The sequence below is a fragment of the Catharus ustulatus genome, chromosome 1 (assembly GCF_009819885.2).
Source record: "Catharus ustulatus isolate bCatUst1 chromosome 1, bCatUst1.pri.v2, whole genome shotgun sequence".
In the NCBI taxonomy this organism is placed as follows: Eukaryota; Metazoa; Chordata; class Aves; order Passeriformes; family Turdidae; genus Catharus; species Catharus ustulatus.
This window is the reverse complement of record NC_046221.1, coordinates 25,074,939-25,100,626: the sequence shown is the minus strand read 5'-3', so window position 1 is coordinate 25,100,626 and position 25,688 is coordinate 25,074,939. Positions and strand designations below refer to the sequence as shown.

General features: G+C 39.4%; 1 protein-coding gene across 2 annotated transcripts in view; it reads right to left on the bottom strand.

The window, feature by feature from the left end:
• The window catches only part of LOC116994568 (probable acyl-CoA dehydrogenase 6), an 84,663-nt gene that overhangs the window by 31,894 nt on the left and 27,081 nt on the right, over nt 1–25,688 (bottom strand). For both annotated transcript variants that reach the window (XM_033056383.2, XM_033056391.2), the window contains exon 3: nt 863–992. In XM_033056383.2, coding sequence (XP_032912274.1) covers nt 863–992 — 130 coding nt within the window. The remainder of the gene's footprint in view (nt 1–862; nt 993–25,688) is intronic.

Genomic DNA, 25,688 nt, shown 5'->3' with positions numbered 1-25,688 from the left:
CACTAAAAAAAAAAGAAATTAAAAAGTACAGTAATTTCACAACTATAAGGTGCACCGGATTATAAGGTGCACCTCCGGGAGTTGGCAAATTTTGCAACTTCGTACATTATATAAGGTGCACAGGACTATAAGGCGCACTTTTTTTTTTGCCGCAAGGAGTTGTGCTGCACACAACAAAGTAATGAATTAGTAACGGAATCCCACGATTGTGGAGTTTACTGGCAGGTGCTCAATTTGCAAACATTTTTCACAGACTGGCGTAGCCTTTAAACGCAGCCCCAGGCACCCTCCCCGTGCTGCGGGCCCCAGCACTCCCACCTGCCCCCGGTGGCAGCAGCTCCCTCCCTCCCCGTGTGGCTCATGCTGGGCTGGGGCCGGGACTGGCTCCCTCCCTCCCCACGCGGCTTGTACCGGGTCGAGGTCGGCGGTGGCTCCCTCCCTCCCTGTGTGGCTTGTGCCGGGCCAGGGCCAGCGGCAGCTGCCTCCCTCCCCGGGCAGCCCTTGCCAGCTGCGGCTGCCCGCTCACGCCCCCCCTCTCGTGGCTCAGCGCTCCCGCGGCGCCGCCCCACCTCGCGGCTCGCACTTCCAGGTTAGCAAATTTTGCAACTTTGTCCATTATATAAGGCGCACCGGACTATAACGCGCACTACTGGGTTCGGGCCAAAATTTTAGTCAAAAGGGTGTGCCTTATAGTTGTGAAATTACTGTATTTTCTCCCCTAAAGCAAACTGAGAGAAGTAGAGAGTAGGCTCTTTCCTCAGGCATTACTGAATAGCAACCGACAGTAAATCTACACAGTATTGTTTTTTTTTCTACTCATGACAATTGTATTTTAGACTAAACCAAACTTTCTGAAAATTACCTTGTAAGAGCAGGGGTAGCCATGCCAGCTTGCACTCCAATAGCCATGGGAATACCGCCACAACGGATATTTCCCAGCTCTTCTGCCACTGCAATATTATAGGAGAAGTCCAAACCCATGCCGCCATATTCTGAAGAAGAAACAAATCTGTGATTCTCATATTCTAGACTGGCATAAACAACAAGAAAAACAACAAAAAAGTCCTTGCTACTGCAAGGACTTGCCAACTGCAATTGAACTGATAATTTTTGAGTATTTGACAATTACCAGCTTCCCTTTCACAAAAGCAATACCACATTATTCTCCACAATATTGAGAACTGAATTGAGAATGACACCTGTTCTAATTATCTATGTGCACATCAGTCACCTCTCAATATCCTAAGCAGCCTCATTACTTTTACTGGAAACAGCAGGAAGAAGTGGCACACTGTTGAAAATGATACCAGAAGGCAAAATTATTCTTTCCAACAGCAAGGTCATAGGAACAAATCACACCACAAGGTAATAAGTGCTTTTATTTCCCCATGATAACACCTGACACCCGTTCTCACCACACAATGCAATCATCTTTCTCAGACACAGCAGTCAAATCAGCACAGAGCGCGACCACATGCAGGTCATGTTTCTATCCTAAATTATTGTTGTAGCTCAAAATTCATGTTAGACACAACTACAGTACTGAACACATTTATTCCATACCCTGGCACCTGGTCTGTGTGGTGATAAAAACACTCCTTGTTCACAGGGAGTGACAAACTGGGCTGCTGGCCTGGTGCCAGCACAGCCCACTGTTCTCCTTTCCCCTCCCCACAATCCAATTTGCAAATTCAATTAAAGAAGAAATTATTCTTCACCTCATTCCCATGCCCAGTGCAGATAAACCCACTATATAGTGAAGCACAGAAAAGGGCTACATTGCTATGATGGATGAGGTAATTTTTAGCTGTATTAAATAGCTTATGGTCCAAAGGAAATATGGTGAGAAAGTGAAGGTTACTACTTGACATCATTAGTTGACTGAGCAGCTTTGATTAGATAACGTTGACTCTTTTTTTTTTTTGTAGCTCCTTTGAAGACCAGTTAAGAAAATTTCAAGTAAATAGATACAAACCCTCACCCCTCACACACAATAAGGGGCAGATGACCCTCTTCTGTTTTTACTTGCTGACCTCAAACACTGAGTACACCCCTTCACTGACCTCCTCTGAAGTTTTCAAAAAACACCATTAAATAAAGGTCAAAACACCACAGTGCATATAAACATGGGGCTTTGCATGCTATCATCTGTTTCCTAAACTCACAGAAACTATCTTTGTGCATCCTTTCTCTGCTGAAAGGAAAACACAATGGGAAAGGTTAAGCATAAAGTTTGGTTACCAAAAAACATTTCTTCTTAGATCATACTGAATAGTCTGGACAGTCAGAATTCAAAAACAACTACTTCTCCAAACTTTTGCTTGAAAATAATGTTTTTTAAAAATATACACAAAATTAAAGTTCCTACTGGGAGCTTAAACAGTAAAATCAAACAACAGCAATATGGAAATGTGTTTTTAATATTTTTAACATAACAGATAACTAATTTTCTTGCCTTTACACAGTCCCCATCAATAAACAAATGCTCTGAGGAGCAATAAGGAATGTATGTGTACATAAAGGCAAGACTAAAGATATCTGGCATGAAAGATATTTGGCTAATTTGGTATGGATCTATAGCAGAATTATAATAGAAAACCTCAGTTTTGGCACTTCAAAAATCCTTTTCATTAGATTTTTTAAAATTTTAAATAATATTTATTAAATACGTCTATATATACAAATACTTCCATTGCCAATCTTCTGTTATTACTGACGTAATTCTGTTATTTTATCTTTAGTTTACCAGGAAGTTATATTCCCATCCTTCACTTAAACTTCCCAAATCAAAACCTTAGTCTCTTGATTTATCTGAAGTAACTTCCCAGGAGAATTGTCATGCACAAAAGTGACCCAAAGAAGGGCTACTTTATCCAAGTATACAGCTTAGAGACATTTTTTGTCCATACCACAATCCATTGTATATTACCACATAACAGACTCTTCTTGCTCTCATTTGAGATAAATTACTAAGCAGTACACTTTAAAAACAAAATACCACAAAAGGCCAACTTTTAAAGGAATAACAATGAAAGAATTTCTAATCAAAGAGTGTAAAGGAGCAGAATGAAACTTTGGGAGCTGAAGGTAGAGAGGGAATTCCTGCCAGGCAAAGAGGTGACAAAATCCCAAGATTTTATAATCTGGATAGATAGATCACGCTAGAGACAGCCACAGATGCAGGCAGGAAGTGCAGAAGCAAATGCAGACCACACCCAAGCTTTAATCAGCTCTGTTCCAAGAGCCAAGAAGCTCAAATGTCATGGAGAAATGTGGGTGATTTGATGGAAAATGACAAGCAATGACTTTTAGAGCCCTGAATACTCGATCAAGGTGGAGATGGATTTGTCTGTGCCGTTATATCCCTGGCAATTCAGGTAACTTAGGAAGTGGCCAAGCATAGTTGTGTCCCATCTCTTTGCAGAACTGTCCCTACACACCGAGCCAGGCTGCCAGTGGTGTCACACACAGCATTAGCAGGCAATGCTGCCTACAAGCACCAAAGAAACTTCCTTTTCTCCTCAGTTCCTGGTGGCAGACCCACTGCCAGCACTCCAGACAGCAATTTTGGGGCTGATTCGAGCACATTCCCCTGCATGTCATCGGACTCAGTTCTTAATCTGAGATAAAAACACCAAGCCATTCTTATTTGCTTATCTGCTTCAGCGATGCTGGTAAAAGTTTTAAGGAGTTAATGTTCATTTTTTTTTTGGAACAGAACTTACTCTTTTTGGAATAACTTTTATTTGCAAAAAAGGCAATATGCTGGTGGGAGTAGGTTTGTATCTGTCAGTCTCATCAACGGACACCACTTCCTGGAAGTATCTGCACTATGATGTAATGCTAATAGGTCAATTAAATTTTAATTCAGAAGAGTAAACACTATGCCTAACATAGGAGTGAAAACTTCGGTGAAATTTTTGGTGAAAAATCCACAATGAAAGAAACCAAATCAATTCCAGATCTGATTGCTTTAAAACACATACAAACAAACATCCACACACATAAAGAAAACCTCAAAAAATAGACAGCAAAAAGCCCACACCAAAAAAACTCCACATCAAGAATAACAAACTATATTTAAATACTCACATGTGAAACATTTCTGGGGTAAATATTTAATTTTACATTAAAATGAGATGAGAGACCTTTAATGTTTAGCTACATTACCATTTTTAATTTGAAAGATAATTAAAAGAACAAAGCACAAAGTAGATTAAACTAGGCAGAAAGTCTAATGCACTACTGCTTTTATAGTTGAAAGCAGGCAGAAAGAGGCAACTCAGCTATATTCAAATGGTTACAGTTTTGATGATAATAGCACAACTTCCAGCTGTTAAATGGTCTATTACAATATTTTTTCCATTGTGGGATTTCAGGTTCTTTTACAAAGCAATTAAAAAAATAGGGCCCAAAGCAGAGAGCACAGAAACACACGAATAAATAGAGATTTTGCACTGCAGCCCATGGGAGGATCCAACCTGCAGGAAGGAAAAAGTGTCAGGAGGAAGGAATAGCAGAGAGAATGCGCTATGAACTGACTACAACCTCCCATCCCCATCCTGTTGTGCCACTTGGGGTGGGGAGTGAGGTAGATGAGTCAGGAATGAAGAACTGAAGCTGAACTTGGGAAGAAGGGGGAGAGGAAAACATCTTGTTTTAATTTGCCTTTGCTTCTCACTGCACAAATCTACTTTACTTGCCAGGAAATTAAAATAATTTTCCCCCAGCTAAGTCTGATTTTTACTATGATGGTAACTGGTGACCAGTCTCCCTGACATTTCTTGAGAGCCAGGCCTTGGCATTGTATTTTCTCCCTTGTTGAAGAGTGGGAGTGATTTAGTGGCTGGCCAAGGTGAACCCACCCCACCATGGTCAGTATATTAACCTATTTCTTTAAATTGGTATTCTGCTTTTCTACTAATCATCACCACCACATTATTTTAACACTCCCAACCCACAAAAGCTCCTTATTTTATACAGATCAGAAAATTTTTACATGTGATGTTTGCAGACCCTGGCAGTGGAGTAGGAATCCAAAAAACCACAGTGAATCTTAAAAAGCATTGTGTTTAAAAGATGCAAGTGTACATTCTACTAAATCTGACAATTTAGGGTGTCAGGAGCTTTATATATGAATATAGGGCAGACAGCAGAGATGATGCTCAAAACTAGAGCAAGACATGGTCCAGATGCAATATGTCAAAACAGAAACACTGCTGAGAAGATCAGCTGGAAAAACAAAGGCATGAAAAAGGACTTATAAAGGGACATGAGAAGCTGAAATCTTTCATATAATCATTTCACTTCTGTGAAGACCAGACATTTCTTGCCACTTATTCAAGATCCCTTTTCAAATATGACTCTGTTCCATGATGAGACAGGCTTGAAGTCTTTAGTCAAAAATTTGTAAGAGTTTACAAGTGTCTCTATTTGGAATTTGCTTCTGAATCCACCTAGTAGCTGTTAGTGGGAAAGACAGTGAAAAGAGTCTGTAAGTGAATTGAAGAAAGGTGAGACAAATGGTCCTCAGAGTGTTTTAACAATCTAAGTGAGCCTGGATAAAGGAATGGTAATAAGACAATGCAGCTGTACCCAGAATTCCATTTTAAATGCTTATAGTTACATAATTTATCTTGTTTGTTTAGATAGTTTCCAAAGTTTCAATGAAGTGTATCTACACCAAAGAAAATCCCTCAGTATTTTTTCTACTTTCGGCATCTACCTCAGTGCAAGAAAAAAAGCAAATATATGCTCTCGTTTCTAATAATTAGAAAGAAAAATAAAGCATGAATTGAATCCCATTTTGAAGATAGGTCTGAGAGACTCCTATATTTGACACTTGGATGACAAATTTAATTGCCAGTTTTCATCACAGCCTACAATTTTAAATCAACAGAAGCAAAATTTAAGTGTTCAAACCTTATTCACCTGTCATAAATATGGTTCAAGAAGTTCATCTCCAGAGAAATACAAAGAGCCTTGAAGCTTCATAACCACAAATGTCATCAGAAAGGACAGTACAGAAATCCATGTCATAATTACTTTCCTCTGCTTTATATTGAAGGAATTTAAAGAATTACCAAGAGTGTACTCTCTGTCTTGTACAATTTCTCATAAACCCATTCTGAAAAGTTGAGACTGGTAAGTTCAGAAAACACCTACTGCCTTCTTGGTTATTTGCTTCTGGCTGGGTGTAGAGTTAAAAAACCTCTCATTAAATGTAACAGAAACACTGTGAGTCTACTCTAGTCTTGTTGAGATTAAGTATTTTTGGGCTATTTATCCCCCCCTAGATCAATTCACAAAAAAATCAAAACAAAAAAAAAAAAACAGAAAAAAAAACAACAAAGAAAAAACCTCCGAATAAACACAACACAACACAACACAAATAAACCCTTGTAACAGAGCAAGGTTCCTTTTAACAGATTCGCTTAGTAGGAGAGACCAAACTCCCTCAGTTAGAATGAAATTTTGTCCCAAACCAGGAAAAATTATAGTGCTTCATGATTTTGCTTGGTTGATCCTTCAGTACTTGCTCTCTCACAGATACTACTTCATCCACAAATTTCAAGACCAGTAAGGACTTACAGTAATTTCATGATTATAAGCCGCATCATTTTAACTAAAGTTTTGGTCCGTACCCGGATGTGCGGCTTGAATTCCAGAGTGGTTTATGTATGAACTATTTTCAGAAATTTTCAAACCCGGAAGTGAGAGCCTGCAGTAGCAACAAGCCAAACCGGAGCCCACGTGGCCCCAGTGACAGGGCGGCGCTGCCGATCTGAGCCCGTGATATTTCTCTGTATTTTTTTCAGTGTTTTCAGTCTTGTGCAGCTGAGTTGCTGCCCTGATCTCCGCCCACCCAAGCGGCTGCCCTGCTCTCCGCCCACCCAAGCGGCTGCCCAGCTGCGAGGCTGAGTGGCTGTTTAAAGGCAACGCGGATCAGTTGGAAATGTTTGTAAAACAACCACACTATTGTTCATATCTTTTTCCGTTTGTAAATAAAACTTGCAGGGTACGCTGCTGCAGCTATTGTCTGTATCTTTTTTCACTTGGAAATAATGTTTCCAAGGTCAGCACTTGCCAGTAAACCCCACTATCCTGCGACTCTGTCACTATTTGGCAACTTAGTGAAAGTTGCACGCGGATCCTCGCTGCGAACGAAAGTGCGGCTTACAATCCGGTGCGGTTTATATATGGAGGAAAAACGAAACGTTGCCGACACCCCAGAAGTGCGTCTTATAATCAGTGTAGCCTGTAATCATGAAATTACTGTACTCTGCTAACCAAACTTTTAGTATCACTCAAGATCCAGTAGCCCTTGGAAAAGGAAAAATATGGATTCTCATTACTTTTCAAGCACTCATGGTTGGCAGCACAAGTACAACCCCAAGATCAATTAACAATGCAAAACATGTGTTCCTGCAAAATTCTTTCTGTGTTCTGTATTCTGTATTCTGTTCCTTCTTGCTACAGAAGTCATCACAGTTGCCACCACAGAAACTAAATGTACTGAGACATAAGGTGATTGGGTCTGTCTAGGACTTTTTAAGATTAAGACAGAACTACACTGTAAAATAAAGGAGAAACTTCTTACACAGTCTAAGGATAAAAACTCTCCTATTACACCACCACAAAATACCACAGAGGAACTTGGCAGTGCCTGGCACTGAGCAGATAAATTCTGCCACTAAGCAGATAAATGCACCACATAGACCTGGCCCCAGCTAGGGAGAGCATGGATACATTTTAAAAGGGTTCAAAGATGTATAGGACACTTTAAAACGCCAGAGCAGTATATTCTAAATCACCAAGTTGCCAACATCTGCACCCTCTGATTTCTAAGAAATCCCTCAAAAATTTGTAAGCTTTCTTCATTTTCTAAGTGGTTATGCAGAATCACCCAGTGACACTGAGACAGTAATCGCATCTGCATAAAACTTTGAATTCAGAAGGTTATCAGAGCTCTTAAAAACAGTATCTCACAAACCCCTAAAACTGTGTACAAACAATGTTATGGGGAAGGAAAAGCTAAGCTGCCTAGTACAATAGAATAAAATGTCCACATAGCAACATAAGAAATATTAACATTGTAAAAGATGCAGTAGCCAAAAGAGAAAAGAGGAAGATTAAGTTCCAAAGGGCACACAGCCCCAGGCACCAGTTATTGCATCAGCTCCAAGTCAGAGAAAAACTTTAAGCAATGCCTGGTCACAGACTCCTCAGTTGTTTTTTGCCTGGAGTTTTAAATGGAGCTTATTCCCCCTCCCACTCAGCTCTCATCCAACTTCTGTTCCAAAGAAATTGGAATTTAATCGAAATAGTTAGACCACCTTACAGCTTTTTCTTTAAGGTTAAAGACCACATATCTCAATTATTGTACATTTGAAAATGTCAGTCAAACTAAATGCCACAGCATAAAGAAAATGAAATAAACACCAAACACATAGAAAAATGAAGTCAAGAAACATAAAGACTGAATATCACCCTTCCTGAGCTTTATGTTATTTCCTATCTGGCTTCTCTTAGGGCAAGCTCATAAACAGATTATAGAAGGGATTTCAGGTTTCAAAGGATATCACCTTTGCACCCTGCCTGCTGCTTGCGATCAGTCAACCAGCAACAGCTGCCCACCTCCTTTTGTACATCAAACACACACACTGCTACCAGCTCGTGCACAGGTGCCTGCTCTAAGCTTTGCTTGTGGATGCTCAAGTAAATTCTCTGAGTCAGCCATATCCAGCATTAATGCTGGTTCTCTCCAGCTTCAAGGTGGCACCCTTCTGATGGTCAGAACACCACTGTATCAAATCCTTCAGCACTGTGTGTGTACTCTGCAGTCCTCCTGACACAACATAAGTCAGCCCTCTGAGGCACCGAAATCCGTCATCAGCATCTGTCAGCTCCACGTAAAATGTGCTCTTCCACCCAAGAAAATTTGTCCATGTTGAACAGGTAATAAATAGTCCCACACCCACAAGGATGTAACAGGTATGTCACCTTTATGTGCTGCTGGTGCTTCTGTTCAGGACTATTCTCACATGAACTGCTACAAACTCCTAGAAAAATTTATGTTACTCTGCATCACAGCAAATTTTCTTCCAGTAGGACCTTAAGTGTGAACACGCAAATAGATACTATAAAGAATATACAGTAATGCACAGACATTCAACCATCCATAGGTCAACAGGGAAAGAAAAGGGGAATTGACTTATCAGTGGGTAACCAACAGAGACAGATACCCCAAACAGAGATAGATACCTCAAAGAACATACCCCAGTTCAAGCACAACAGAGAGAGGAGATGGGTAACAGGACTGAATGCAAGTATGTACATTTGTCAGGAATTTTTAAAAGTTGGATGAAGAGGAGTCACTGTACTCGGTTTTGTAGCACTCTATAAGCAAAAAGAAGACTTACTGCTTTATTTTTTAAGGCACCCAATTAATACAGTCAATATGAAAAACATAATTCTGTTTCTTCTGAGTTCCAAATTAATAAATAATTAAACTGAGAAGCAATACTAAGTGATTTAAGGATTACAGATTTATTACATTTGCTACTTATTAAAATTTTTATGCTAGGATTTAATACAAAGGTCTAAATATTTATTAGCTGAAAGCTGTGTTTAATTTTATTCCCTACAAGATCTTTTATTCCAGTCCAAGCTAATAAATAGGTTGTTGGAAATTCACATTTGTCTGACATGAAAAGCTTTAGAATGTCACACCCAAAGACATAAATGGTATTAGATGGCACTTTTCAAAAATTGCAATCTACATACGGAATTATAAATTGGGAATTGAAATTTTGGGCATGGGGGGAGAAACTTGAAATATGTTAATTTTCAATAACTTTTTTAAAAAGGTATTTCAGCATGTGTGCAGAGAATAATGAAATAAACTTCGGACATGCTCTGGAGCTAGCCTGGCCAGCACAGGGAGTTTAGTTCACCAAACTTGGAACAGAAGTGCACTGCAGGAGGTTTCCACAGGAATTTCTGATTAGCACAGACTTAAAGGACTAAATGAAATGAATTTCCAGTGGCTGACTTCTCAAGTCCTTGAGAACACTGAGAAAGATGTAACATGCCATCCTAGAATGCCTGCCACAGTGCAGCTCAACACAGTCCCAGCACAGCCACAGACAACAGATTATTAAAGAGATATCTATCAAGTAATCCTGCAGCTAGAAGCACACAGCTCTGTCATGAGGTACAGTAATTTCACAACTATAAGTCTCACTGGACTATAAGGTCTATCCCCCCGGGAGTCGACTAAATTCGCAACTTTGTAGATCATATAAGGCGCACCGGATTATAGGGCGCACTATTTTTTTGCAGCGAGGATCTGCCCCCAGCTCCCCCCGCGCGGTTGCTGGCCGAGGCCCCACCTCAACCCGGCAGCCATGGGCCCCTGGGCCTGCCTGGACCCGGGAGGGGCAGTGCTGCGGGCCCCTGGGCCCGCCTCCACCCAGCTGCCGCGGCACTGCCGGCTTCCCCATGGCTCACGGGTCACACTTCCGGGGTGGCAAATGTTGCAACTTCGTCCATCATATAAGGTGCACCGGACTATAAGGCGCACTTCCGGGTTCGGGGGAAAATTTTAGTCAAAAGGCTGCACCTTGTAGTTGTGAAATTGCTGTAATTTCCTTGTTTATAAATTCTCTTCAGCTAGCAACATCTGCATCCTGACATAGCATGGGTAGGGCTGGGACCACCAGTTCCACAGCTCCAACCTGCGGGACAGCCCATGGTGCTGCTGGAGCATCTCCAGAGGTTTCAGTTCCCAAGTACAGCAAACACCAAAGGAGGTCATCTTCTGTATTTGTGACTGTTGGGAAACCTGACTCATTTTGAAACTGCTTTCTGTTAGCAAAAGGAACGCAACAAAAAGAGTATTTCTAGATCTGAGCAATGGATTGTGGTGAGCTCTTCAAGACAAAACCCAAATTTGCTGTTTTCCAGGAACAGCAATGGGTTTGATCTCAAACTGGGAACAAAAGTCAAATAAAAATTAAAAATACGAGTATTTTTGTAACATTAAATTGTATGCTTCTGTCAGGTGACTTTGGGTATTTTTAAAGACACAGTAAGGAAAGATCACAATAAAAACCACTTCTGGGGTAAAAATGAAAGCATTTTTGCAATGTCAGAACAAATGCCTTTCCCTTAATTTTCTCCAACAAAGTCAAAATTTCAGTAAAACTGATACTTCTATTTGTTTTAAGGAGTGTGGATAAACGTTTTAAACTGTATTCTAGAGTTGAAAATATCTGTCTCAGTTCTCATTTTTGCCTATGATTCTGTGTGCATCCTTGTCCTCAAGATTTGTCAGCCAGACTGTACCATGAAACAGATTATTCCTCTCTGTTTGTAGAAGAGCTGACACAGCGGAATTCTAATCTGACTGCAATCTCCACTGTGAAATACGCTACAGGGCTATTTTTTATTGATGCTGACTTTGGAGGGTGTGCCTTGTATGTGCTACTGGCTGAAAACAAAAGGATTTTCAGAAAAGTGCAAACATACCACAAATAAAATTCCCCATTCAAGATTATTTTCTTCAAAAGAACCTTCTATTCAGAGTGTTATATAATTTATATAAGCATTTCATCACCCAATGTTGTCTCCTCCAAGAAATTATTATTGATCAGAATTATCTTCTTCTTCTTACAGATTTGGTTTTGAAATCAGTAACAAAACAACTCACAAACCAATGAAAAGCAGGTTGTTCCAAGAGGGAATAACAGCACCCTGCTGCAGACCTGATGAAATTTTAATACAGTTTGCAATTAAAATCACATCAAAGTGCCTAATACACAATTACCAGTGTGACACACTGAGGTCCATAACATACCTAGAGAATAACCTAGGGCAAAAAGGAACAATGACATGGCTGAAGTATCTGTAGAAGACCGAGAATCAGAAAAATAACAAAACCTCCTCCCCAGAATATCCCTGTCACCTTCCTTGATTCCCAATCCTACCTGAATTATAATTAATGATCCTAAGAATTCATGTACCCAGTAGATAAGCACCCTTTTACTACACAGTTTAGCTGTAATTTTTACAACAGAAATAGAAATTAGATTTAGTCACAGCAAATTAAAGTCTACAGTAAGGATGCATTTGCACCACTTGCTACGTAAACACTTAGGACTAAACTCCAACCTCTCCCACTTGTGAATATTACCTGTTATTTACAGACCATTCAGGAACCCAAGAAGGGTTCACTACTCATCTTAGTAATTTACTTTAAATAAGTACCTATATACCAAATTTTATTTCAAATTCTTGTTCTCAAAATAACACTCTAGAATTACATAGCAGAAAATGTGTTTTTCAGAGCAATAACATATTGAATAGTAAATTTGTAAAGGAATTAAATTCCATTGCATCTGCCAAGAAATTCTGAAAGGCAAATTATATTAAATGAACACACGTATTGTATTGTTATGGGATGTCCCTGAAATGGAATTTTAAATATTTATAATTTAAAATAAAAGAAGCAAAAAAAAAATTGTTGAGGGAAAAAAACCCTACTTCTTTATAGAAATTCAGAAATTATTCCAGAAGATATTTTAAAAATAATCTCAGAAGAATTGCCAAATACCTGAATTATTATCTTCATGGCTCAATTAAAAAACAAACAAAAAAAAAAAAAAAACAGAGGGAGGCTGGAGTCGCCCTCACCTTCCACCTCCCAAGGACACAGACTTTCCAGAGTCATCATGCTTCCCCTGTCTCTCCCACACATCTACATGTAGGCAAAAAGTGGGGATGATGGGGGAGCGAAAAGAAGCCCTCTCATGCAGGAAAAACCTTTTGTCAAAACTACTACTAATTATTTAAATTGGTCTTGTGTGATGGACTATCCATTAGATCCATCTAATTGCAAAGAATTTTTAAAGTATTTGCAACCATCCATCAGACACCAGGTGTTTATTTGAGTGTTGTGTGCACTGCTTCTAAATGAGTAACTGAAACATCCGAAATTAAAAATAAAATTAAAAATGCAATTTCTTGGTAAGTAGTATAAGAATCTCCAGAAACACACACAATTAGAAAATTATTTTAATATATTAAGGCTCTTTGTCATGTTTTTGAGTTACATAACTTTCCATTTCATAAGAGCACTCTTTTAGAAGGACACTCAATAGTCACAAGCTATTTGCCTAATTTTCACACATCCATCTAAACTGCAGGTTTCTGTGGCCATAAGACCCCAGTGGGCAGCACAGGCCTGTAAGAAAGGGAACTGAAGGGGATTTCATTTCCATAGGCACCTTTTATCACAGTTAGACATCTCACTGTGAAGCCACTCTAAGTAAGATTGCCGATGAATCCTTCGTTCTGTGTGGTCTCCTGTACATCTCTGTTCAGAGAGAGAAATATTTTCCACCACCTCCTTGTTCCTCTTAAATAACATCTCCAAACAGCTTGCTGATAAACTTTCCAGTATTTCAGAGGCACCCAAAAGAGGTGCTGGGCTAAATTAGTTTCCTCATTTATGGGCAGCTCATGACTTGGGAGGTGGCTGGGACTGCAGGGATCATCCTGATGGCACAGAGAGCCCCTTGCTGCTGGACCCCAGAGTTCACCTGCAGACACAGGGGACTTCAGACACTGTGGGCTTTCCACGTTGCACAGCAGAGGCAGCAGGTGGACAGATGTCTGCCCTGGAATGGTTCTGGCTTAAAATGCTTTTCCAGCACACATCTTGTATCTCACAGTCATGCAAAAATGTAGCATGGTCAACACCTCTGAGTACCCTTAGGCTGGTGGAGACACCAACCCCACACTGACTGTGGTTTACAAACCGTCCAAGAGCCAGATCAGCTATTCAAGGGTGCGAAGCTTTCCCAGCAATGTTAGCACGATCAAAGTGCAGAGCTAGATGCTGAAGAAACGAAGTGATATATAAGCATCTGTAATGTGACCCATTCTGAAACTTCTGCAATGTCTCAGACAAAATTAAAATAAATGTATTACAACTTACAAGCCGATGCTGAGCGTACTGCACAACCTTTCAGTGCTGCATTATTATAATTCTTTTCCTCCATAAGAACAACTGTTTGCTAACTCATTATGATTAGTCCAGTACATAGCATCTCTCAGCATCAAGTGGTCCCAAACTGAATGATTCTGGCAACAGCAAATTAATGGTGAGCAAAGGAGCAGTGACTGTGCCTCCCTTTCCCAACTACATCATTACACAGAACCATAAAGAATGAGAAAGCCCACACTAAAGATATCAATTTATAATCAACTCTCACCCCATTTTTAAAATAGTTGAGGAAAAAACACACACATTGTTCATTGAAAACTGAACGCTCTAAATTAGCAATAATTTAAGGTTTAAGACCATGCTGTACATCATTGAAATGATGAAAACTATGAACAATTCCTCACTTGTAAAGCTGGAATTCTCTTTCCATTAAAAAAAACCACCTCACAAACGACAAAACCAAATCAACCAACAAAGCAATCAAAACAAACCAGCAAACAAAAAAAACCCAACAAAACAAAACAAAACAAACGAACAAACAAAAACAAAAAACAGGGGGAAGTGAGATAAGTTACTCTGTCTGGAAAAGATCACAGCATTTTCCAGGCTACAGCCTCATCACTTCAAGTCAGGCGATACAAAACAAGTAAAACATGAATTAATTTGTATCTTCTATCTCAAAAAAACCCCAACACAGAAGCAAAGGGAAAAAGGAGCTTATTTATTTTGCTCTCATTTATGCAAATATGGTATAACTGTAATGATTGAGCTTCTGTTTTTCTTACACCTCCAAGCGTCAATAAAAATTTTTTCTTGTTTGAAATCCATCTCAGTGAATAATCCTGCTTTCTAAATTTTGGAGTAGCACTGATAAAGTATGGACTGAGAGCAGTTAACTAAAGCAAGACATGAAAAATGCAGCAAATACAAATTCACCTAAACAGTATGCTAAAAGACACACCTTAGGAATCACATTTTCAAACCAAACCATGTCACTATTATCTGCATTTTAAGGACATTTATATGAAAGACTTGATACATATTCCTGTTGCACAGATTTTTCTTACGTGTTAGAAGTATTGCCATGGAAAGAAATAGGAAAAAAGCCACAAAAGAAACCCCAACCTTTTACCATTTTAGGGAAATTACTGTTTGGAAGCTCTACTGTTTGGAGGTCAGCCACACTAATGTTTTACCACTGGAAAATATCTTCCAATTGCAACTTAATTGTAATTCACTCTGTGAGATTTGGCTTGCTCGTGACTTTCTGTTGGAGTGGTTAGTGCTGTTGGAGTTCTGCATAATCTTGCCCTGCAATTGAAAAGATGTGTGCAGCCTGTCAGCTTCCAGAAAACTTTAGGCTAAAACTTTTAGCAAAAGAGAACTACCAAGTTTTATTGTGTTGGAACAAAGAGATATAAAAACTGGTTACTCTTACTTGAAGATAAATATGCTCAAGTAATCAAATGACAAACCTTCATATGATTTTTGTTTGTTTGTTTTCCATCTCTCAGTGTATCCTTCCATGCCAACTTTCCAGAACCAAAATGTGCCTTCAGACATATCCCATTCTCTGGTTTGTATTTTCCATTCTAACCTGGGGTGAAACTGCTCCCTAATTTCTTCCTCAATGAAAGGTCTTCATCAGTGCAAATGCAGCTTTGGGCACCATGCTTCACTTAGTCCTGTTTCTCATGCTAACAAAGATTTATCTTCTTTACCCCATGTTCAAGATGGTTTTAGAATATCTCAGCCAGACGAATTGATCTGATTGTTTTGTTGACTACAAACACAGAAAATATGGAAGAATCCAAACCAAATTCATACAGATTTTACAGCTGGATCAGGAGACCTCTTTGTTTAGCCTGCCAGCAATGGAGAATGTGCTGCAACAAGGTTATATAAAAACTAATCATATTGGAATTTAATTATTCCCAGTGTTTCCCTGTTGACTCACTTTTTTTTTTCAATCTGACCTCTAGCTAAGTTTCTCAACTGCTGTCAACAACAGCCACAGTGCTGTACTCTGCCAATTGCTAAGCAAAAAGCCCTCAGCTCCCCATGCTGCCTTGCCCCCTCCCCATTCCTTGACAGTCAGATTTCACTTAGAGATACAAGGCACTATGTGCTATCAGGTCTTTCCTGCTAAGGAAGAGAGAAGTCTAACAGTTGTACTTCTTATCTTTCATTCACCATTCATCTACCTTCATTTTCTTATCTCCTTGCATAAGCACAGAAGCTATTTATATGTCTTCAAAATAAATGGCCAATGAGGCAATAAAGCCCTGGTATTGTACTATGAACTTTCTTTTAAAACGCCTTACTACTTACTGAAAAGATGAACAGTTTTTGCCCTTAATGATGACAGCAGGATTTACAAAACTAGTAAAAGACATGGAGGAGGACGTCGTGGAAGGACAAAGTAATTTAGAAATAGTGCATTGCCTGCAATTTACTCTTGTGATGTTTCTGGTCTCTATGACAAAGCAGATGATGCAGGATAACTAACACAAGCAGAATGTGTAAGTCTCTTAATACACAAGTGAAGGAATTTTATCACAGTCTCAAAGAAGCCAAAAGAGAAAAAAAAAAAGAAACCCTGAAGCTGAGAATAGCATAATTAATTAACAAGGAACACAATAGAGGAACAATTTCAGGGAAGCACAGGGAAAGAAAGATGGACATCTGGGAAGAGTGATGCTCACCACTGCAAAAACAAAGGAGAAGGAAGTTTAAGAATAAAAGTATTTTTTTTTAAACCTGATTCAATGAAGCAAGGGGTGGAAGGAAGTATGAATCCTCACAACCAACTTCGTATGTGCTTTAACTGGAGAATCCCCCTGGAAAAAGCAAACAGTAAGAAAAAGCTTCTTTGGTGGCACGTAGAGACTGGAGAAACAACCCAGCTCCTTCACTCAGAGGAACTCAGCTTTAACAGGCTAAGGTTTTTCATTGCCATCCCTAAATCTTGTCTGGTATAAGAGTGGCCTCCATGGAAACAGGCATGTACAGGACAAACCTAAAAACTGGGGGAGGGCTCTACAGACACTGAAGCCCAAACAGGTAAAGTTTTTGGGACTTTTACCAGCTAAGACCCTCATTTTCCTTATCCCACTGGGAGGACTGGTTTGAAGATAAGAAACTATCCCTAAGTGTGAACCACTGCCCCATCTGCAAGCAGAAATCATCAGGAGAAGGATTTCTGACTCCTGGAGCAGCCATGGCCATCACACTGTGGTACTGCCAGCAGCTCTGCTGTTATTCCAGCGTAAGCATAATTTATCTGTGCTTGTTTCCCGTCCTTCAGCCACACAATCACAACTGCCTGAAGCAACAGAAGAGTTACACAATAACAGTACTAAAAAGTGGTAGATTGTTTTAAATTATACCATGGCGTACTTCACTGGTTATGCTATCTCCCTGCACAACACAGTGAGTCCCCACTTTTAATTATTGGAAGGATACTTTTAAAAATCAATTTGTAAAATTTACACCAGCTTTTTAAGAATCTTCGTGGCACGAAAGTATGCTTCCACTTTAACTCCCCTTTTTCTAATTTGAATGGTCACCCTACACACTCTTTAATGAGTGTCACTAATCCCAAGAGGGTTGTCTGAATAATGAAAAACCAAACTAAATGTGTATGAAAAACACCCTGTCCCATACCCAAACTCTATATAGAAGTTTCATATTTGTCTGTTTATACTCTATCTGGGTTTTTTACATGACAGAGTAACAAAAGACATAAACGAAATTACGCCAATTTTGGAGGTTTGTTTCCCAAAATTTGCTTTAGGAGTCTTTCCATGCCATACACTCTCTAACTTGAATGTGATTTAACAAGCTGTCCAGAGGGAGCAGTACAAAAACTGAAGACTGATGGTTTTCTTACTTATCTTTTTCTGTTTACAGTTGAGATTATTTTCTCATTAGCATGATAAATGACTTTACATTTTTCACTACTTTCAATGATGAAATAAGCCAGGCTTTTTTTACATAGAAACAGAGCAAAACTTTTTATAAAATGAATATATATATGATTGAAATGTGTACAGCAAATAACTTGCAGTCATAAATCGTCTTTTTGTCTGTTTGCTAATAGACAAGAAACTTGTAAGCGTGCTTGAAATTGTTTAATAAACCTTTTTCCTCAACAAATGTATGAAGATTCTGAATACCAATACGAATCTGATTTTTTTTCATTATTCATACTCTTGCACTGTTCACTGAAAAGAGACTTATTATATCTGTCTCATCTACAAAGATGCTCTTAATGATGACTAATGACTTGAGTACATGAGAAAGAAAGCCAAGAACCTCTACAGAAGGTCCCAGAAGACTGAGTCCCATATCTTCCCCACCAATACAACTGGTATGTCTTCACCAGTAAGGTTTCCAACTTTTGGTGAAAAGTGATAATCACAGCATTTCATTTGCTGTAAGTTTTTCAGCCTATATTTCTCATTTCCTTCCACTGTCCTAAACAGGTCCTCATCTCCTTGTTTATGCCAGACACCTAGACTCTAATCACTCCATAGCTCAACTAGAAAGGTCTTAAATTATTCCTACAGATCAATCCTTTGAGTTTTCCTAATTTTTTCCTTGACCTCATTAGTTTGCCAAAAGCTTTCAGGCCAAGACATGCCCAGCTAATAGCTTCCATTCCAAATCTGTCCTCAGTTTTAGTAAAATATGCAGTTAATTTAATTTTTGTCCTCAGAGTTGTAGATGAAAATTCCCTGAAAAAAAGAAAAGATTGATTCCCTCTTTTTTGCAGTTTCACTGGTAATTACAATGATGACCTCTGCAACACAAGTAGTAAACAGATGTAGAAAGAAAATCAGCCTTGTAGGGAAGAGAAAAAAGAAAACAAATTTTTAAAACACAGAATGGGATCAAATTCTGCTCAAACATAAAGGATAACTGCAGAATTCTGACAACAGAACATGGTTCAGTGCTACTTACTGAACTTGAGTCTTTTACTGGCAGAAGCAGTCCAGCACCACAGGGAAGTTATTCCAACAGTCAAACAAGAAGACCTCTCAAAAACGTCTTTCTAGTTGATTAACAGATCGATAAAAATATAAATCAGAATCACAAACCAAATCAAACTAGATAAAATACATTACTTGTCTCCAGCAGCATATAAAATGGTAACTTTTCAGTGTTTTGTATTTGGGAAAAACCAAAGAATCATCAGAAATGAAGGTGAGTTTAAAAATTAAAAACAGATCTAAGTTTATTTTTTTTATTATTGCCACTAGACATGGCATGTGCTGGGAAAAGGGCTCTGTTGTTTCTACAGGTTTAAACAAATTAACCATAGCTCTCCTAGCTAATAATGTACACTGCCTTTACTATAGATAACATAGTAAAAGACACCTTACTTAAGAATACTGTCAATTGCTACTTGAGATTTAGAGCAACCAAGTGCACGGAGATCCAATTTTACCCCAAGTAAGTCATTTTACTGTCATCCAAACATCAAGGGTGACAGCCAACTGCAGTTACTACCAAGGACTCAAGTCATTCAGTCTGCAGCTCCCCATAAATATTCTCATGAAAATAGAGACACTTCATCTCTTATGTGTTTCAGGAGACAGCACTGCTGCTTTCATTCCCTCCTGCAATGGGAGACTGGGAGACAAGCATGGAAGCAGGCACAGCTTTGATGTCAGTGTGAAGAACAAACACTGAAAGTCACAGCGCATGACTGCGATTTACAGCAGCCGAGGGTGTCTGAAAACACAGGGCACATGCAGCAGCTCATTTGGAGTACCTACTGCCACCACATCAGGAACAGTTGTAAACACACAGAAATAAATCTTGTAGTATTTTCCTATCAGTTACTGCTGTACTGACCTCAATCAGGCAGAAGCAGGGTTCATGTTGCCATTTGAATGAATGATGGACAGAAAAGTCTTATTCCCACTTTGCTGCATAACCAGACCCCACAGTTGCACAGTGGTTTCTCAGACAGGCGCTCTGCTCTGCCACCCCATCTTTTGCTGCCTGGCAGGGTTGCAGGTCTGTGGGACAAAACTAGCTGGGCAAGATTTGCACAGCACACTGCAACAGTGCTTACATGCCTGCAAGTCCACTGCTAACAAGGCACATCCAACCACTCAGTAAGATGCCAGACTAAGATCTCAGGTACCAGTAGGAAAAATGGACAGCATTGCTTTGGAAAACATAAAAAAAAATACCATAATTTTTCCTTTTTATTCTTCTAAGAGTGAGATCTAAGTCTCAGTGTCTTTACTGAAGTAACAAAGAGACTCAGGTGTATGTTCCTTATGACAACTCGAGGCTACTTAACAAATGCTTAAAAAAAACCACAAAAGTCACAAAGCATGAGTAAGCTTCCTCACTTCAATCGAACTGGCAAGTTTACAAATTTCAGAATGACACATTTATTGCAAGTTTACAGTAATGTCCATCGGCCAGAAGCCGGGATGGAAAACTTACGAGTTTGTAATGCTTCACTGAAGTTTCACTTGCTGATTAAGAAATGAGCATCTCCAGCCAGCAGTATGTCTACTTAAGGACACTGAATCTCTGAAAAACGAGACCTCCTGCACAGACTCCCATATCTGTAAATCCAGTGAGGAAAGAGCCTCAGAAAAATACAATATTCCACAAGTAAAACAATTATTTCACCCTTTAAAATCATGGTAAAATAAAAATTGTTCATTAATTTAAAGACTGGAAAACACATAACTCTGGCTGATGCTCTTAGTCATATGGTTTAGTTTTAGACAGTCCTGAGAGGGGCAGGGAGCTGAACCCTATGATACTGGTAGGTCCCTTCTGACTCTATACATTCTGTGACTCTGAGATGTGTCACAACACGCATGTGCACACACAAACATGTATGTACCATGAGATACACACACGTGGTACACACATTGCTGCACCAGCAGCGTGTCTTGCCACTCCAACTCATGTTCCAGACACCATGACTGAACACCCTGCTTGGGGCTGGCCTGGTTCTCCTTGCAGGACAAATGCCAAGTACAACATTGAGGTTGTTTTGTCACTCCCCTCTTCCCTCTTTCAAAGGACAAAAAGGGTACAGGGAAAGCCAGAGAGATTTGCCTAAGTCTGTTCAGCCACACCTGAGATTCAGCCTTGCTATAAAACTGCACCCAGTGTCTTCACATGGATTGATCTCCTACCATTCCTACATCTGCAGGTTTGGGAAATTAATAGTCACAGAATTGGTGCAATTTGTTTAAAATTAGATATTTTCAAAATTCACTGAGAATGACAGTGAGTAAGCCATGCTAATTAAATATTGAAGGAATTAGTGAAAATAAGCATCAGGAGAGGTGCCTTTGTGCCGCACTACCAATGCACAAAGGATTTAAGGGCATTTACTAGAACTCATTAATTGGATCTGTGAGCTTCTCCTTGACCCCTGATTTTTCTTCAACATATTAAGGCTGTGTAAAATATGTATAAATGCATGAATATGCAAAGCACAGCTACTGAAAATTGATTTAGAAAGATTTTCTTAGAAAAACCATACCAGTGATATGATATGGCTTTGATAATATACCCAGACGAAAAAAAAAAATACACTCAATAATAATAATAATATCAAAGCAATACAGAAACACTCTATTACCAGCATGCAAAATATAGAGTAAAAAACACTCCTGCAAAAACAGTATAGTAATTCTTCTCACGGATAGCTGAATATATGCAACATTACATTAGCCCACAAGAGTAGAGTGATGAAAAATGAATCAGCAAACAGAGAAACAGTGAGGATAAATACCTCAGTGAAAGTGGAAGATGGAATGGAATTTTTTCCTATAAATATTTATGGCATCAGTGATGATCACTACTCTGCTTGGTGACCCAGCAAACAAAACATAGATTGTGGTAATTTTTGCCATCATGTAGAGAGAAATTCTGTCTGAGCTCCAGGTGCTCTGCTCCCCCTGTTCTGCTCTGTGCTCAGGCTTTGCACTACCAGCTCCCCACTCCAGACCCTCAGGCTGCAGCCAGGAAAAAGGCTGGGGTGTATGGGGTGAGCAGCTCTAAATGCAGATGCCCCAGTTGGGCCAAGGGAGTGGACAGTTTCAGCTCACACCAAATTTCTTTTCTTGGTGGCACACATTATTTTCTCTCTCCTCTCACCCATTAAGGACTTTCTCAGACACACAGGAACTGGTTCTCTTTGGGACCTCAAAATTAAAATATTAATTTAACCTCATAATTAAAAAATTGATCTGGATAAGCTTTGTAATACCCCAAAGTATTAACGGAAACGGAGCACTTAATAAAGTAAGAGTTTTTTAAGGAAACTGACTCAAACCCCATCACAGCTTTGTAAAAACAGCTTTCAGTGCCCCCCTTGCTTGCAAAGACCACTGCTGCAGACCAGAGAGCATTGGTATTATTTCATCACAGGTATTCCTCTGCCCAAACTTTATAAACTGCTCTGTTCTGGACAAGAAAGGGACATTGTGACAACTGCCCATCCCCTGGATGACATCTCCATGAGTGCTCAGGGAGCTTCCCTTGGTTACAGAGAAGTTGCATCAGACATCTCCTGCCCTTTAATCCAGGGCTTATTAAAGTTAGTGAGGATGCTCCCTGTAAAACTCATGTAAGCAGAACTTGCCACCTGTCCCATCCTTCCCTTTCTCTGCACTGCAACAGTGCAACCATTCTGGGAGCCAGGGGAGCAGCTCAGACACACCTAGGACAGCCCAGCTGATCTGGTGACAGGGTTCCAGGTGGCTTCAAGGCCTTATTAGAAACCAAAAATGAAAGATGTTCTAAGGAGGCAAACAAAGAGGAAGCACATTTATCACGTCACGTCCTTTCTTTCATCACAATCGCAGTTTCCAAAAACTAAAATTGCAGATATGTCCCCAGTTCTCATGGATGTTCAACAGAGCCAAATCCCAATAGCAATCAGGCCTTTTATTGCACAGAGATTATTTTTAAAAAGTGATATTTGCCCCATTGCAGCTAAAAAGACAGGCAAGCAACAGGGACACTATATTAAACTAATAAACTATCCACGTCTCAGCCAGCAGCCTGCAAGAGGAAGATACACGTTGACATGCAGTTTTAACAGAGGATCAATTTAAAAACAATCTTGACTATAATGCATTTTCACATTTTCACCTTTTGCAGATGACACACACAGACACCAAAAAAAAAAAAAAAAAAAAAAAAAAAAAGAAGAGCAATGTTTTGATTGTGTTTTTTTACTGACCAGCTTCACAAACATGGTGATTCAAAGCCTTTATTGAATGTTGAATGATAGTTTCATCTGGCTGTGTGCTTTAGAATGACTTCATATCTCTGGGATATTTTTCACTCTAAATGATGCCCTGATTGCAATTTGTTACTTATGATTAAATTGCAGCTGACCATTAAAAAATAATTTGTGGCATTCTTCAGATTCTCCAGAGTCAGCTGAAATAAAACCACCCCTGCCAAGTGGTTTCACAGCCTGATACCTGATCAGCAAGAACATTTTCTACTGTGTTTTTAAAACATTCCTCTTTTTTCTGAAATGTACCACTCTCACAACCAAAAAACCAAACAACTTTGACTCAGAAACATCACAGAAAAGAGTGGGAAGGGTGGTTGAAAGCTGAACAGAGATGTTGGGAGATGCTGGAGGTAAACACTTCTTCACAAGGTTCATCTGTTGGGATCTTTCAAGTCTTGGACTAGTAACTCCCTCAAGATTTTCCGAGAGCAAGTACAAACCATCCTGATCAGGAACATCCTGTCTCCAACATTCATCACAGCTACCCAGACTCCCAAATTTAGGGTTCGTTTTCTGGCTCTGCTCCAGACTTTGCCATTTTTGCATTTCAGCTGCCAGCAGCAAAGCCGGCCCAGCATCCACCCAGCATGATGGCCCTGGTTACCCTGGTGACCTCTGGATACAAGAAAATATATTATGACCATGGGAGAGTTTTCATGTCAATGTAATAACCCCATAAGTGCAGTTTTGGAGCAGATTGTTTAGGTTTTTGGTTTGGTTTGGTTTGGTTTTTTCTTCCTTTCCTTTTAAAATAAGCTGCCATAATTGGAGATAAAAGGGAAATGTGCAAGGGCTTGTGCAGCTCCAAAGCCAGGGATAATTGCAAAACACAAGTTTGCCTCATCACTGTCTAATTCACATTTTGCAGTTTTAGCCACAGTGCCTATGATGTGTTTTGATTTTTCCTCTTATTTGCTGCCTATTTTTCTTATTTCTCTTTAAACGATACATCAAATAAATGACAATCCTTTTCTTTGCAAGCTTTTGTTTACATTTGCATGCCCGTGTAGAATCACAGAATGTTTTGGCTTGACCTTTAAATGTAATCTAGTTCAACCCCTCCTGTGCTGAGTATGGACTCCTCCAACTCTGTCTAGCCTGACCTTGAATATTTCCACGGAAGGGACATCTACCACCTCTCTTAGCAATCCAGAGTTTCAGCACCTTGATTGTAAATATGTTTACCTTGCATCTAATCTGAATCTACTCTCTTTTAATTTAAAACCATTACTCCCTGTTCTATCACCACAGGACTTGCTAAAGGGCTTGTCCTCACCTTTTTTATAAGCTCCCTTAAGGTACTGAAAGGTTGCATTTCACCTATTCTTACCAAACTCTGATATGACCAGAAATTATTAAATTATCCCCTTATTATTATTCAGCAGAACTTGAATTTAAATTTTCTTTGCCTCCAAACTTAGTATGGTTTAACAACTACCTTTAAGGATACTCCCTTACAAGAAATTAAACTCTACAGCTTTGTGATTATTTTTGAGTGTTGTCAGTTCAAACTTAGTATTAAATTAAAAGCTGTTTCTTATGTAAAAAGAATGTTCTGTATAATAATCTACCTTCTGATGGTAATTTTGTATAATTAATGCCACCTTTCCATGCAATCTTTTGTGTTCTAAAGTTTATTATGTACTCCCACATGGAAAATTAGATCATTCAGCATGTGGAGGCATTTATAGAATACAGCTCACAACTACCCATTGAATAAATAAAATAGTGAAACAAAGGGAAAAATATGTTAAATTACCAACAATCCTCATTCAAATGACAGGCAAGGAGATGATGGTAGCCACTGTTAGACATCACCACGCTTCACATGTGCTGCTTCATGTCTCATCAGGACATGGAAAGTCTCTACTGGAGGTTTTTTCCACCTTTCATCACAGATGAGCTAATTACAGTGCTCACTGGAGTAGTAGCAGAGGGAGCAGGTTCAACCCCCAGATCTACCAGCCATGTCCACATACTCACTGTTCTTTTTATTCTGTTTCTCCTGACCAAATCAATCAGTGGAAGAACGTGCATACCACAAACACAGACCTACCCAAATCCAGGCGAAATATTTTAAAGCCATGCTGGACAACCTATCCACAGAACTCAGCATGAATCCCACACAGCTTGAAACTATAACAGAAAGCCTGAGGATGCCTCCTGAGTGCCCATCATGCAGGCACAAGGTACCACATAGCATTTGCCCACCTCCCCTCCACCCTCCCCACTTTGTTGTGCATTTTCCTTGCAGAAACCACACTATGTTATAGATCTAGATAGTAGTTGCTGCAATGGTAAAAATCTCCTATAATCACATCATTTTAGTTTTTGCCTCTTAGATTGTTTCAAAGTCCTTTGTCTGAAACTTAGGAG